Source organism: Salvia miltiorrhiza, chromosome 5 (genome assembly GCF_028751815.1).
Source record: "Salvia miltiorrhiza cultivar Shanhuang (shh) chromosome 5, IMPLAD_Smil_shh, whole genome shotgun sequence".
NCBI classification, from domain to species: Eukaryota; Viridiplantae; Streptophyta; class Magnoliopsida; order Lamiales; family Lamiaceae; genus Salvia; species Salvia miltiorrhiza.
Window position 1 is genome coordinate 2427675 of NC_080391.1, and position 12506 is coordinate 2440180.

At 36.5% G+C, this 12506-nt stretch overlaps 3 protein-coding genes across 3 annotated transcripts; all 3 read right to left on the bottom strand.

Annotated features, from left to right (window-relative positions):
* Positions 1 to 2254: 2254 nt before the first annotated feature.
* On the bottom strand, positions 2255 to 3652 carry LOC131024773 (putative late blight resistance protein homolog R1B-16). Its single transcript, XM_057954312.1, has one exon. It carries the CDS (start codon positions 3650 to 3652, stop codon positions 2255 to 2257), a length of 1398 nt encoding a protein of 465 aa, XP_057810295.1.
* A 981-nt stretch (positions 3653 to 4633) lies between these two features.
* LOC130985044 (putative late blight resistance protein homolog R1B-16) lies at positions 4634 to 7604 on the bottom strand. The gene is made up of 2 exons (XM_057907803.1): positions 5029 to 7604; positions 4634 to 4935 (listed from the first exon to the last, which is right to left on the bottom strand). Exon 1 carries the CDS (start codon positions 7569 to 7571, stop codon positions 5733 to 5735), a length of 1839 nt encoding a protein of 612 aa, XP_057763786.1. The 5' UTR covers positions 7572 to 7604; the 3' UTR covers positions 4634 to 4935; positions 5029 to 5732.
* Positions 7605 to 9038: 1434 nt separating this feature from the next.
* On the bottom strand, positions 9039 to 11964 carry LOC130985045 (putative late blight resistance protein homolog R1C-3). The gene is made up of 2 exons (XM_057907804.1): positions 9508 to 11964; positions 9039 to 9272 (listed from the first exon to the last, which is right to left on the bottom strand). The coding sequence occupies exon 1, from the start codon at positions 11751 to 11753 to the stop codon at positions 9534 to 9536; it is 2220 nt and encodes a 739-aa protein (XP_057763787.1). The 5' UTR covers positions 11754 to 11964; the 3' UTR covers positions 9039 to 9272; positions 9508 to 9533.
* Between the last annotated feature and the right edge of the window lie 542 nt (positions 11965 to 12506).

Genomic DNA, 12506 nt, shown 5'->3' on the forward strand with positions numbered 1-12506 from the left:
AGATTAAATTTCGACCCTATAATTTTTACTATTTTACAATTAAGTCAATGCTCGTGGTAATATATTGCACCACCTAACTAGTCGATATCAAAAGTAATGTTAGTAGTAACTAATCATATAAATAAGTTAACTAAAAAAATTGATTTATTTGATTTTTGTTTTTAAAAGGGTTAATTGCATGTATAATAAAAAAAATAGTTATTTCACTGTATTATTTATTGTAGTTATTTTTATTTTACTAGTTTATGACTGATTATAATGTGTCTATATAAATTTATTGTTATAAAGAATACTGAGGTGATATTTTGTTATTAATGCATAAAATAGTTCATGATGAAATGAAGCTGAGAAAGGAATAGTATTGGTAGTAGCTAAGACTGATAGGTAATGAAATGATTAATTAATATATATCCGAAAAAAAAAATGCTCTGCATATGCATAATGAACTATTTTATGAACAACTTTAATCTATATTATTTTATACAGATAATTAATGGTGAAAAATAGCCATTTAATTTAATGAAACATAATACTATTCATAAAAGCTAATAATCCTTTTCCATCATGCCAAAGTTCCTTAATTACCAGTTTTATATAACATATAATAGGAGTAAAATAAGCAATCATGTGTTATGCCCGAGACTCTTTTTATATATATTATAGTATAGATATCTACTTTTCTCCATTCCATATTTCCATTGCAGTTTGCTTTCACAGACACAATCAGTTATGCTGTCAAAGTTCATCTACACACATAGAAGAAGACTGCTTTTTAGTTACACATTTCCCTACCAAGATTCTCATCAGAGAGAAAGAGAGAAGGAAACAGAAAAAAAAACTTGTATACAAAAAAACACCAACTCTAATACTTTTCCATCTACACAATTAAAGTGTTCACTACAAAGATATCATCTTAATTGGCAAATGATTCAAAATAAAAAATGAGCACCAGTTGGCATCAAGCATCTACATTCATACAAAAAGAATCCCATATATATCAAATATTCAATCAATTCTATCATAGTTCATAACAAAGCTTGCCTAGCAGCTGCTGAAGTATTACAAATCAAAAGTAGATTTAAACCAAATCTACAATTTCTTTTGTGTACCTTAGTAGTAGTACTTCTCAGATACGTCTAACACGAAAGTTAGGACTATCCACGCTCAACGCGAACTTGAAGGGCTCCTTCCCCGTAATAGTCCTCGTGTTCCTCTGATATTCTTTTTGCAGAAACCACAGCCGAATCGCAGCAACGCTCCACAACAATTTCTCTAAGTGTGGCTATTTCTGCGAATTCTAAAGGGATTTCCCGCAAATTCATTAATTGAATAAGATGAAGGCGCTCAAGGCATGGAAAGTGGGAGCTTTCAATTTCCCAGATTTCTAGATTACGACAATACTCAAGAGTCAAGAATTTGAGGCTGCGAAATTGGCCTTCATTTGTTTCCCACTTCCCTTCGTTGAACATCCACGACCCGAGTGTGAGCTTCTGAAGATGGGGCAACACACATACCTTATCCAATGTGTCTTCACCGCACAAAAAACTCGGTGGGGCGGCACGAAGAACCAATCTCTTGAGCGAATGGGAAAAGTTGATTACACTTCTTGTGCAAAGATAGCAATGTAAGGACTCAAGTTTAGTTAGACAATCGAGATTGCTCAAACAATACATCTCATCATCATCATCATCACCATCACGCTCTAACCAATTATTAAAAACCAATTCTTTTATATTGGGAATTTTTCTGACAACTTGTTCGGTACACTTGAAATTAAATACTAACCCCAGGCTTTGCAGATTTCCCAAAACAACATCATCTTGGTCGTTAGGAGGATCTGGGAGATGAAGTCCAAACACGAACTCAACATGCCTGATGTGAGGCATGTACCAAAAATCAGTTGGCGCAGTAATAGAAATCACAGTCTTGTTGTCAACAATTAGTGTTTGTAGATTCCAAAATCGCCATATTGAACAAGGAAAATCCATGTCTCCTACTCCGTAAGAATCTAGTATTTGAAGGAACCGTGAGTTAACTAATTGATCTGCGTGTCCAGATAAAACTTTGTCGACCCATCCGTGTCCAGTTGTTTTCACTATCCTCAATAAACTCATGTTGAGAGGTGATAGTTCCCGTCCAACATTCCACATCAAACAACGAGCTTGTGACATAGGCGGCAAGGCGCTTATGTCTTCATTATCTAACGCAACATAATAAAACCTTTCTTTTTGAGCTTCTCTCAAACACAAGTCTCTCAACAAGTCATGAATTTTGCAGCACTCCTTAAAACAAGATTTCTACCAACAAGATCTTTTAAATACTCTTTTGCAATCTCTTCCAAGCTTTTCCCACTTACTGGCGCTTTCAGAAATCCCTCCGCAACCCAATATTTAATGAGGCCAGAGATAGCAATCTCCTCATCTTCGGGAAAAACTCCCATATAGAGAAAACATGGTTTCAAATGTATTGGTAATTGCTTGTAACTCATATATAGTATTTTCAAGCAACGTTCATCATCCTCTAAATTAAGTACACTTGCATTCAAGTTTTCCCCTATGTCTTCCCAACACTCTCTTGTATGTTTGGACTTGGCCAAAAGGCCTCCCACCACAACAATTGACAAAGGAAGTCCTTTACAGCTTTTTCCAATCTTTTTTCCGATTTCCTCCAATTCAAGAGGGCAACCTTCTTTCCCAAACACAGTTTTGGAGAGAAGCTCCCAACTATGAGCCTCATCCAAAAGTTCCATCCCAAGAATATTAGAGTTGGGTAATGTAGAAGCCATATCTGATAGCCTTGTTGTTACCACTATTCTGCTACCATTTTTGTTATTTGGAAAATAATTCCTAACTCTCTCCCATGCATCAATGCTCCACATATCATCCATTATAATTAGGTATCTTCTACCATACAGATGCCTATACAACTTTCCTCCTAATTCATCCTCACTCAAATTGTCATCAACTCCTATATTAAACTGACGGAGAACTACTGCAAAAATATCTCTAATGACATACTCTTGAGAGATGGTAGCCCACGCACAAATATCAAAATGCTCCTTAATAAGACGTTCTTCGTAAACAGTTCTAGCAAGAGTGGTCTTACCGGAGCCGCCCATCCCTACAATGGGAATGATCTGTAGATGAAGGCGATCAAAAGTGAGCTTATCCATCATTTGAAGCTTGACATCACCAGCACCCACCATGCTACTCCGCTGCGGGATCGAAGAAGATCTCGACGAATCCGAAGGTGTTGACTTTGTGTGCAGCTGTTGTTGGAGTCCAACTCTCCCTTGAATTTGCTCTGCTTCTTCTTCGATAGAAGCCATATCTTGTATCACCTTCTCCAGAGCTTCATACAAGTCATCATAACTCATACTTTCTCCATTATTTGTGAACTGATCGAAAATATGAGATTCAATGGCGTATTCGGCCGCATAAGCTGCATCTGCAATGCGAGACTCCAATGGATCCGCTTCGTTGGAGTAGCCACGATGGGGGTTATACCCCTCGAGAAATTCGAGCAGGAATCTGATTTTTTCAGTGAGAGACTCAACTTGTTTAGTGTGGAGAGAAACAGGAGGGCGAGGATGATGGTGAAGGTTGTTTATGATATTCATAGCAGAAACAAGAGCTGCATAAGCTGCTGCCATGGCTTGTATTATTGCTTCAGGGGAAAGCAGAATATGAGAGGAGTGTGAAGGAAGAAGATGAGACTGTGATTCTTTATTCTCAAAATCTAACATTGTAATCTATTCAATATATACCTCAATTAGTGGAAACCTTATTGTCTCCTTTAACAGCTAGCATTCATTAGTGTGAATTAGTGGAAACTTTATTCGAAATATAAAATATGTTTCTTTTATAAATTAATAAGTTGCAAAATTAAGTACGAAATTCTGACCTCTGTTTGCGGTAAAAATTAAAATATGTAAAATCTCGATATTCGATAATATATATGAACAGCAACAAGGCTTTGTTTGTGACAGGCCTTATATTAATGTGATGGGATGACAGATTCAAGTTCACACGTGTTTCAAAAGTCCAACAAAATCTATTACACATATATACATAATATTGTCATGAATGCAAGTAACCATTCCTTACAAATTACAATTTCGAATTATTATTACCTCCGAATCATTAATACTCCCTCCGTTCCTAAAAATTGTAATCCAAGGGAGATGTCACGAGTTTTAAGAAAAAAATGTAGTAATTGTGTGTTTGAGTGAAGATTGAGTCTCACACCTTTTTGTAAATAGTGAGAGGAAAAATTTGTATGGGTCATTTTCAAATAAGTAAATGTCACAATTTTTAGAAACGTACCGGTATAATAATAAGATCACAATATACGATTTAGCTTTTGATTGATGTTGCACCCTCACCTGTATCTATGGAATTCATATGGTTTAGACTGAATCTTTCTTTTCTTATCATTACCACTTTCCTCTATCTATATATCTACTTTTCTCCATTGCATTGCAGTTTGCTTTCACAGACACAGTCAGTTATGCTGTCAAAGTTAATCGACACACACAGAAGAAGAATACTGCTTTTTAGTTACACATTTCCCTACCAAGATTCTCATGAGAGAGAGAGAAGGAAACAGGAAAAAAAACTGATACAAAAAGACATCAACTCTAATACTTTTTCATCTCTACACAAATGAAGTGTTCACTACAAAGATATCAAATGGTTCAAAAAAAAAAAGTGAGCACCAATTGACATCAAGCATCTACATACAAAAAGACTCCCATATATATCTCAAATATTCAATCAATTCTATCATAATTCATTACAAAGCTAAGATATTAATCAAGTATGCTAATATGCAGTGAAAGCAAGGGATGCAGCTTTTCCTAGCAGAGAAACAGAGCATACGCATGACTGGATTCATTCTGTGGTGCGCGCTTAATTTCCCCACACACTACCTGCACTGCACACTTGTTCCATCACGAAAATGGAGTATTACAAATCAAAACTAGCAATCCATTCAATTTTAACCAAATCTACAATTTCTTTTGTGTACCTTAGTAGTAGTGATTCTCATTAACGTTCAACACGAAAGTTAGGACTAACCAAGCTCTCCACTGCTGCTTTGCTATAACTTTGGCGGTAAACACGAACTTGAAGGGCTCCTTCCCCATAATAGCCCTCGTGTTCCTCTGATATTCTTTTTGCACAAACCACAGCCGAATCAATGCAAAATTCCACAAGTATTTCTCTAAGTGTGGGTATTTCTGCGAAATCTAAAGGGATTTCCCGCAACTGATTTAGTTGAATAAGACTAAGGCGCTCAAGGCATGGAAAGTGGGAGCTTTCAATTTTCCAGATTTCTAGATTACCCCAAATAAGATCCAAGAATTTGAGGCTGCGAAATTGGCCTTCAGTTGTTTCCCACTTCCCTTCGTCGAACCTCACATAGCTGAGTCTGAGCTTCTGAAGATGGGGTAACATGCATACCTTATCCAATATGCCTTCCCAACAACACCCATATGGGATGGTAGAAAGAACCAATCTCTTGAGCGAATGGGGAAAGTTGATTGCACTTCTTGTACAAAGATAGCAATCTAAGGACTCAAGTTTAGTTAGACAATCGAGATTGCTCAAACAATACATCTCATCATCATCATCATGACACTCTCCCCAATTATCAAAAACCAATTTTTTTACATTAGGAATTTTTTTGACCACTTGTTCGCTACACTTGAAATTATAGACTGTCCCCAGTCTTTACAGATTTCCCAAAACAATGTCATCTTGGTCGTTAGGAGGATCTGGGAGACGAAGCCTTGCAAACTTAACATGCCTGATGTGAGGCATGTACCAGAAATCAGTTGGCGCAGTAACCTCATCGTTTGTGTAAACGTTTACTGTTTGTAGATTCCAAAATCGCCATATAGAACAAGGAAAATTCCCCTCTATTCTTCCGTAAATATCTATTTGAAGGAACCGTGAGTTAACTAATTGATCTGTGTGTCCAAATAAATCTTTTTTAAATTTATTTCTTTTCACTATCCTCAACAAGCTCATATTGAGAGGTGATAGTATTCGTCCAACATTCCACATCAAACAACGAGCTTCTGACATAGGCGCCAAGACGCTTACGGCTTCATTATAAAACCTTTCCTTTTGAGCTTCTCTCAAGCACAAGTCTCTCAACAAGTCATGAATTTGGCACTTCTTCTTTCCCCACTTACTCGTACTCCTTAAAACAAGATTTCTACCAATAAGGTCTTTTAAATACTCTTTTGCTATCTCTTCCAAGCTTTTCCCACTTACTTCTTTGAGAAACCCTTCCGCAATCCAATATCTAATGACCTTTGAGATTTTAATCTTCTTATCTTCAGGAAAAACTCCCATATACAGAAAACATGGTTTCAAATGTATTGGCAATTGCTTGTAACTCATGTATAGTATTTTCAAGCAACGTTCATCATCCTTTAAATTAACATTTGCATTCAAGTTTTCCCCTATTTCTTCCCAACACCTTCTTTTACGTTTGGACTTCGCCAAAAGGCCTCCCACCACAACAATTGACAATGGAAGTCCTTTGCAGCTTTTTCCAATCTTTTTTCCAATTTCCTCCAATTTAACAGGGCAACTTTTTTCCCCAAACACAGTTTTGGAGAGAAGCTCCCAACTTTCAACCTCATCCAAAAGTTTCATCCCAAGGCTATTAGAGTTGGGTAATTTAGAAGCCAAATCTGATAGCCTAGTTGTTACCACTATTCTGCTACCATTTTCGTTATCCGGAAAATAATTTCTAATTCCATCCCATGCATCAATGCTCCACATATCATCCATTATAATCAGGTATCTTCTATGAAAAAGATGTTGATGCAATTTCTCTCTTAATTCATCCTCCTTCAAATTGTCATCAACTCCTATATTGAACTGACGAAGAAATACTGCAAATATTTCTCTAATGCTATATTCTTGAGAGATGGTAGCCCAAGCACAAATATGAAAATGCTTCTTAATAAGACGTTCCTCATAAATATTTCTAGCAAGAGTGGTCTTACCCGATCCGCCCATCCCTACAATGGCAATGATCTGTAGATCATGACAATGAGAAGTGAGCTTATCCATCAATTGAAGCTTGACATCATCAGCACCCACCATGCTACTCTGCTGCGGGATCGAAGAAGATCTCGACGAATCCGAAGGCGTTGACTTTGTGTGCAGCTGATATTGGACTCCAAGTCTCCGTTGAATTTGCTTGGCCTCCTTTTCGACAGAAGCCATATCTTGTAAAACCTTATTGAGAGCTTTATACAAGCCATCATAACTCATATTTTCTCCATTATTTGTGAGCTGATCGAAAATATGAGATTCAATGGCGTGTTCGGCGGCATAAGCTGCATCTGCAATGCGAGACTCCAATGGATCCGCTTCTTTGGAGTAGCCACGTTGGGCGTTATAACCTTGGAGAAATTGGAGCAGGAAATGAATCTTTTGAGTGAGAGACTCAACTTGTTTAGTGTGGAGAGAAACAGGAGGGCGGGGATGATGATGAAGGTTGTTTATGATATTCAAAGCAGAAACTAGAGTTGCATAAGCTGCTGCCATGCTTGTTTTGGGAGAAGCAGAATATGAGATGAGATGAGTTTGATTAATTATGAATTCTCGAAGTCTGGCCTCTATTATTGAGAATTTAATTTCAGTTTACAGCTAGCATGCAGACAGAAACATAGCGACTGGAGCAGCAGTATAGTCCATTCACATATTATAATCTCCAAATAATTTTGTAATTTATTATTTTTCCTTTTCTATATACGTCATCATATTTCATTATCATATTTATTATTTTAATAATTTCTTTTATTATTTCTGTCCCCAGCCTTTGCAGATTTCCCAAAACTCATGATATGGCTGATTTTTTATCAATTAATTTAGTTTCAATCTTTATTATCGTGTTGAGTCATCAGTCATAAATGTCGAATTTCTCGCCATCTATCTATACTATATTAAAAAGATAAAATTTTAATTTAAAATTATTTTTAAACTGATTTCAAATTGAATGATAATTTTGTAATTATTATAAAATTAAAAATTTATTTGTAAACTATATTTTTATTTTTCTTTATTTTTATTTTATTTTTTTCTGAAATTATAAAATTTGATTAATTATAAAATATTTAATATGCATATTAAATTAAATATCATAATAAAAAATTTAATTTGATATATTTTATGTATATATTTGATTTAAAATGTAAAGTTATATTTATTTAAAGATTTTTTTTAAAGTCTCTCTCACTTCTCATTTTTTTTTGAATAAATCTAAGTTTCAATTCTTTTTTATTTTTATTGTGATTTTTAACTCTCTCTTTTTTTGCATTTTCATAATACCAACTTTTATTATTATGATTTTTTGTTTATTTTTTTAATATTCAATTCAAATATATTTAATTAAAATTATTTTTTGCTTATTTTTATAATATTGAATTGAGGGAGGAGATCTTGGGAAGTCAACTTGAGCTTCCAAATTTGGGACCAAAGGGTTGTGAGGGATTTTCCACCCGATCCAATGAATTTTCCTTTCTTCCTCATTAGCAGAAAAACCTGGCCCAACTTTGATATCTCAACAATTGGAATTACAGCCCAAGAAAATCAAAGAGAGAACATAAGGCCCAAGCCCAATTAAGTAAAATGCGACAAAGTGGAAACCAACAAACATAAGTAGGGCTGAGAAAATATACCGAAAATTTGGTATATCGATCATACCGTAGCAAAAAATACCGTCAAATATCGAACTTAAGGTATATTGGACTTTTTGGTAAGGTATGATATCGTATCGAAGATTTTCGGTAAGTAAAGGTATATATTTTTCAAATAAGTACCAGGGTATACCGGTGTATACCGTAAAAATCAATAAATATTGTATTAAATGTATATAAGGTAATAAGGTATGATACTGCATCACCGGTATACCGATATACTGTTATATACCCTATATATCAGAAATTGTGGTATATACTGTATCAAAATATATAGGACTTAATTAGTTCAAAAGTGACCAAGCTAGGTCTCAATGAACAACAGACAAGCAACTTAGCTATCATCAAATAGTAAGATATTGTCACAACAAGTGACCCAAACTAAGAACCTCAAAAACCAAACCAACACCAACTGTCATCGGAAAATACATAAAAAGCTAAACATGAAGCACAAAATTCAAGAGTTGCAGCATCGAACTCGGCCAGACATGGGTGAAGAAAGTGGCTGTGAGCCGAAGTATCTTTATCTCCCACTTGTTTTTCAGTTATGCTGCCATTGAAAAAGTGGAAATAGCAGAAAAAAGGGCAGTGAATAAGAATTCAAAAGAAAGAAAGCCAAAACATAAAGAGAAACAGAGCATACGCATCAATGGATTCATTTCATTCTGTGTTGTGCTCTTTCCCCACACACTACCTGCACTGCACACTTGTTCCATCACTCGAATGGAGTATTACAAATCATAAGTAGATTTAAACCAAATCTACAATTTCTTCTATGTACGTACCTTAGTAGTAGTAGTAGTGATTCTCATCAGAAACGGTTAACACGAAAGTTAGGACTATCCAAGCTCATCAGTCCTTCATCGTTCTTCTCCCTGAGACGAACGCGAACTTGAAGGGCTCCTTCCCCGTAATAGTCCTCGTGTTCCTCTGATATTCTTTTTGCAGAAACCACTGCCGAATCGCAGCAACCGCGCACAACAATTTCTCTAAGTGTGGGTATTTCTACTAAATCTAAAGGGATTTCCTGCAACTTCTTTAGTCCAAAAAGATGAAGGCGCTCAAGGCATGGAAAGTGGGAGCTTTCAATTTCCCAGATTTCTAGATTACTACAATCCTTAAGAGCCAAGAATTTGAGGCTGCGAAATTGGTCTTCAGTCGTTTCCCACTTCCCTTTGTTGAACCACCCATCGTTGAGTGTGAGCTTCTGAAGATGGGGCAACTCACCTACCTTATCCAATATGTCTTCCCAACAATAATCTTTGCTACAAAGATTTAATCTCTTGAGCGAATGGGGAAAGTTGATTACACACTTTCCAGTCAAAAAGCAATCCAAGGACTCAAGTTTAGTTAGACAATCGAGATTGCTCAAACAATACATCTCATCATCATGACACTGTTCCCAATTACGAAAAACCAATTCTTTTATATTGGGAATTTTTTTGATCACTTGTTCGCTACACTTGAAATCTAATATTGTCCCCAGCCATTGCAGATTTCCCAAAACAATGTCATCTTGGTCATTGGGAGGATCTGTGAGACGAAGCCATTCGACCTCAACATGCCTGATTTGAGGCATGTACCAAAAATCAGTTGGCGCAATAATAACCTCGCCGTCGTGAACAATTAGTGTTTGTAGATTCCAAAATCGCCATATTGAACTAGGAATATTCCCCTCTCCTCTTCTGAGACAATCTATATAAAGGAACCGTGAGTTAACTAATTGATCCAGGTGTCCAAATAAATTTTCTTCGTCCCATTCATCTCGAGTTGTTTTCACTATTCTCAACAAGCTCATATTGAGAGGTGATAGTTTTGGTCCAACATTCCACGTCAAACAACGAGCTTGCGACATAGGAGGCAAGACGCTTATGGCTACATTATCTGATGCGCTATTATAAAACCTCTCTTTTTGAGCTTCTCTCAAGCACAAGTCTCTCAACAAATCATGAATTTGGCACCACTTCTTTCCTTCAAGATTTCTAGTACTCCTTAAAACAAGATTTCTACCAATAAGGTCTTTTAAATACTCTTTTGCTATCTCTTCCAAGCTTTTCCCACTTACTGATTTCACAAATCCCTCTGCAACCCAATATTTAATGAGCTTTGAGATTTTAATCTTCTTATCTTCGGGAAAAACTCCCATATAGAGAAAACACGGTTTCAAATGTATTGGTAATTGCTTGTAACTCATGTATAATATTTTCAAGCAACATTCATCATCCTCTAAATTAATACTTGCATTCAAGTTTTCCCCTATGTATTCCCAAAACTTTCTTTCATGCTTTGATTTGGCCAAAAGGCCTCCCACCACAACAATTGACAATGGAAGTCCTTTGCAGCTTTTTCCAATCTTTTTTGCGATTTCCTCCAATTCAAGAGGGCAACCTTCTTTCCCAAACACAGTTTTGGAGAGAAGCTCCCAACTATGAGCCTCATCCAAAAGTTCCATCCCAAGGCTATTAGAGTTGGGTAATGTAGAAGCCAAATCCGATAGCCTTGTTGTCACCACTATTCTGCTGCCATTCTCGTTATTTGGAAAATAATTTCTAACTCTATCCCAAGCATCAATGCTCCACATATCATCCATTATAATTAGGTATCTTCTACCATAAAGATGTTTATACAATTTTTCTCCTAATTCATGCTCATTCAAATCGTCAGCAACTCCTATATTAAACTGACGAAGAACTACTGCAAAAATATCTCTAATGACGTATTCTTGAGAGATGGTAGCCCACGCACAAATATCAAAATGCTCCTTAATAAGACGTTCTTCATAAACAGATCTAGCAAGAGTGGTCTTACCGGAGCCGCCCATCCCTACAATGGGAATGATTTGCAGATGAAGGAGATCAGAAGTGAGCTTATCCATTAATTGAAGCTTGACATCATCAGCACCCACCATGCTATTCTGCTGAGGGATCGAAGAAGATCTCGAGGAATCCAAAGGCGTTGACTTTGTGTGCAGCTGATGTTGGACTCCAACTCTCCCTTGAATTTGCTTAGCCTCCTCTTCGATAGAAGCCATGTCTTCTATCACCTTCTCGAGAGCTTCATACAAGCCATCATTTTTCACCTCATCGAAAATATGAGATTCAATGGCGTGTTCGGCCGCATAAGCTGCATCTGCAATGCGAGACTCCAATGGATCCGCTTCTTGGGAGTAGTCACGATGGGGGTTATAGCCTTGGAGAAATTGGAGCAGGAAATTAATCTTTTGAGTGAGAGACTCAACTTGTTTAGTGCTCGTTTGGTTCAAGTAGAGGAATGGAAAGGGAATGGAATCAAATAAAGGAGTGGAATGGTAACAATAACCATTACTTTTATTGAGTGTTTGGTTTAACAATGGAAATGAATCATTAGTAAGGGAATCCCTTTCTTTTGTTTCCCCTCTATTTTGAGGGGTAACAAATTGGGTGATTGGGTTACCCTTAAGTAAGGGTAATGATTATCTCATTACCCAAACCAAACAACAAGTAATGGATTCAATTACTTGATTCCCTTTCCAACCTCTAAAAACACCCAACCAAACGTGGGCTTAATGTGGAGAGAAATAGGAGGGCGAGGATGATGGTGCAGGTTGTTTATGATATGCATAGCAGAAACCAGAGCTGCATAAGCTGCTGCCATGGCTTGTATTATTGCTTCGGAGTTGCAGAGGAAAGCAGAATATGAGAGGAGTGTGAAGGAAGAAGAAGAGATTCTTTATTCTAGTATTCAATATATACCTCAATTAGTGTAATGTCTCTTTTTAATTACCGCCAGCATGGATTAGTGTGAA

Coding starts and splice junctions, on each gene's coding strand:
- LOC131024773 (XM_057954312.1), bottom strand. CDS start 3,652: ATGGCAGCAGCTTATGCAGCTCTTGTTTCTGCTATGAATATCATAAAC.
- LOC130985044 (XM_057907803.1), bottom strand. CDS start 7,571: ATGGCAGCAGCTTATGCAACTCTAGTTTCTGCTTTGAATATCATAAAC.
- LOC130985045 (XM_057907804.1), bottom strand. CDS start 11,753: ATGGCTTCTATCGAAGAGGAGGCTAAGCAAATTCAAGGGAGAGTTGGA.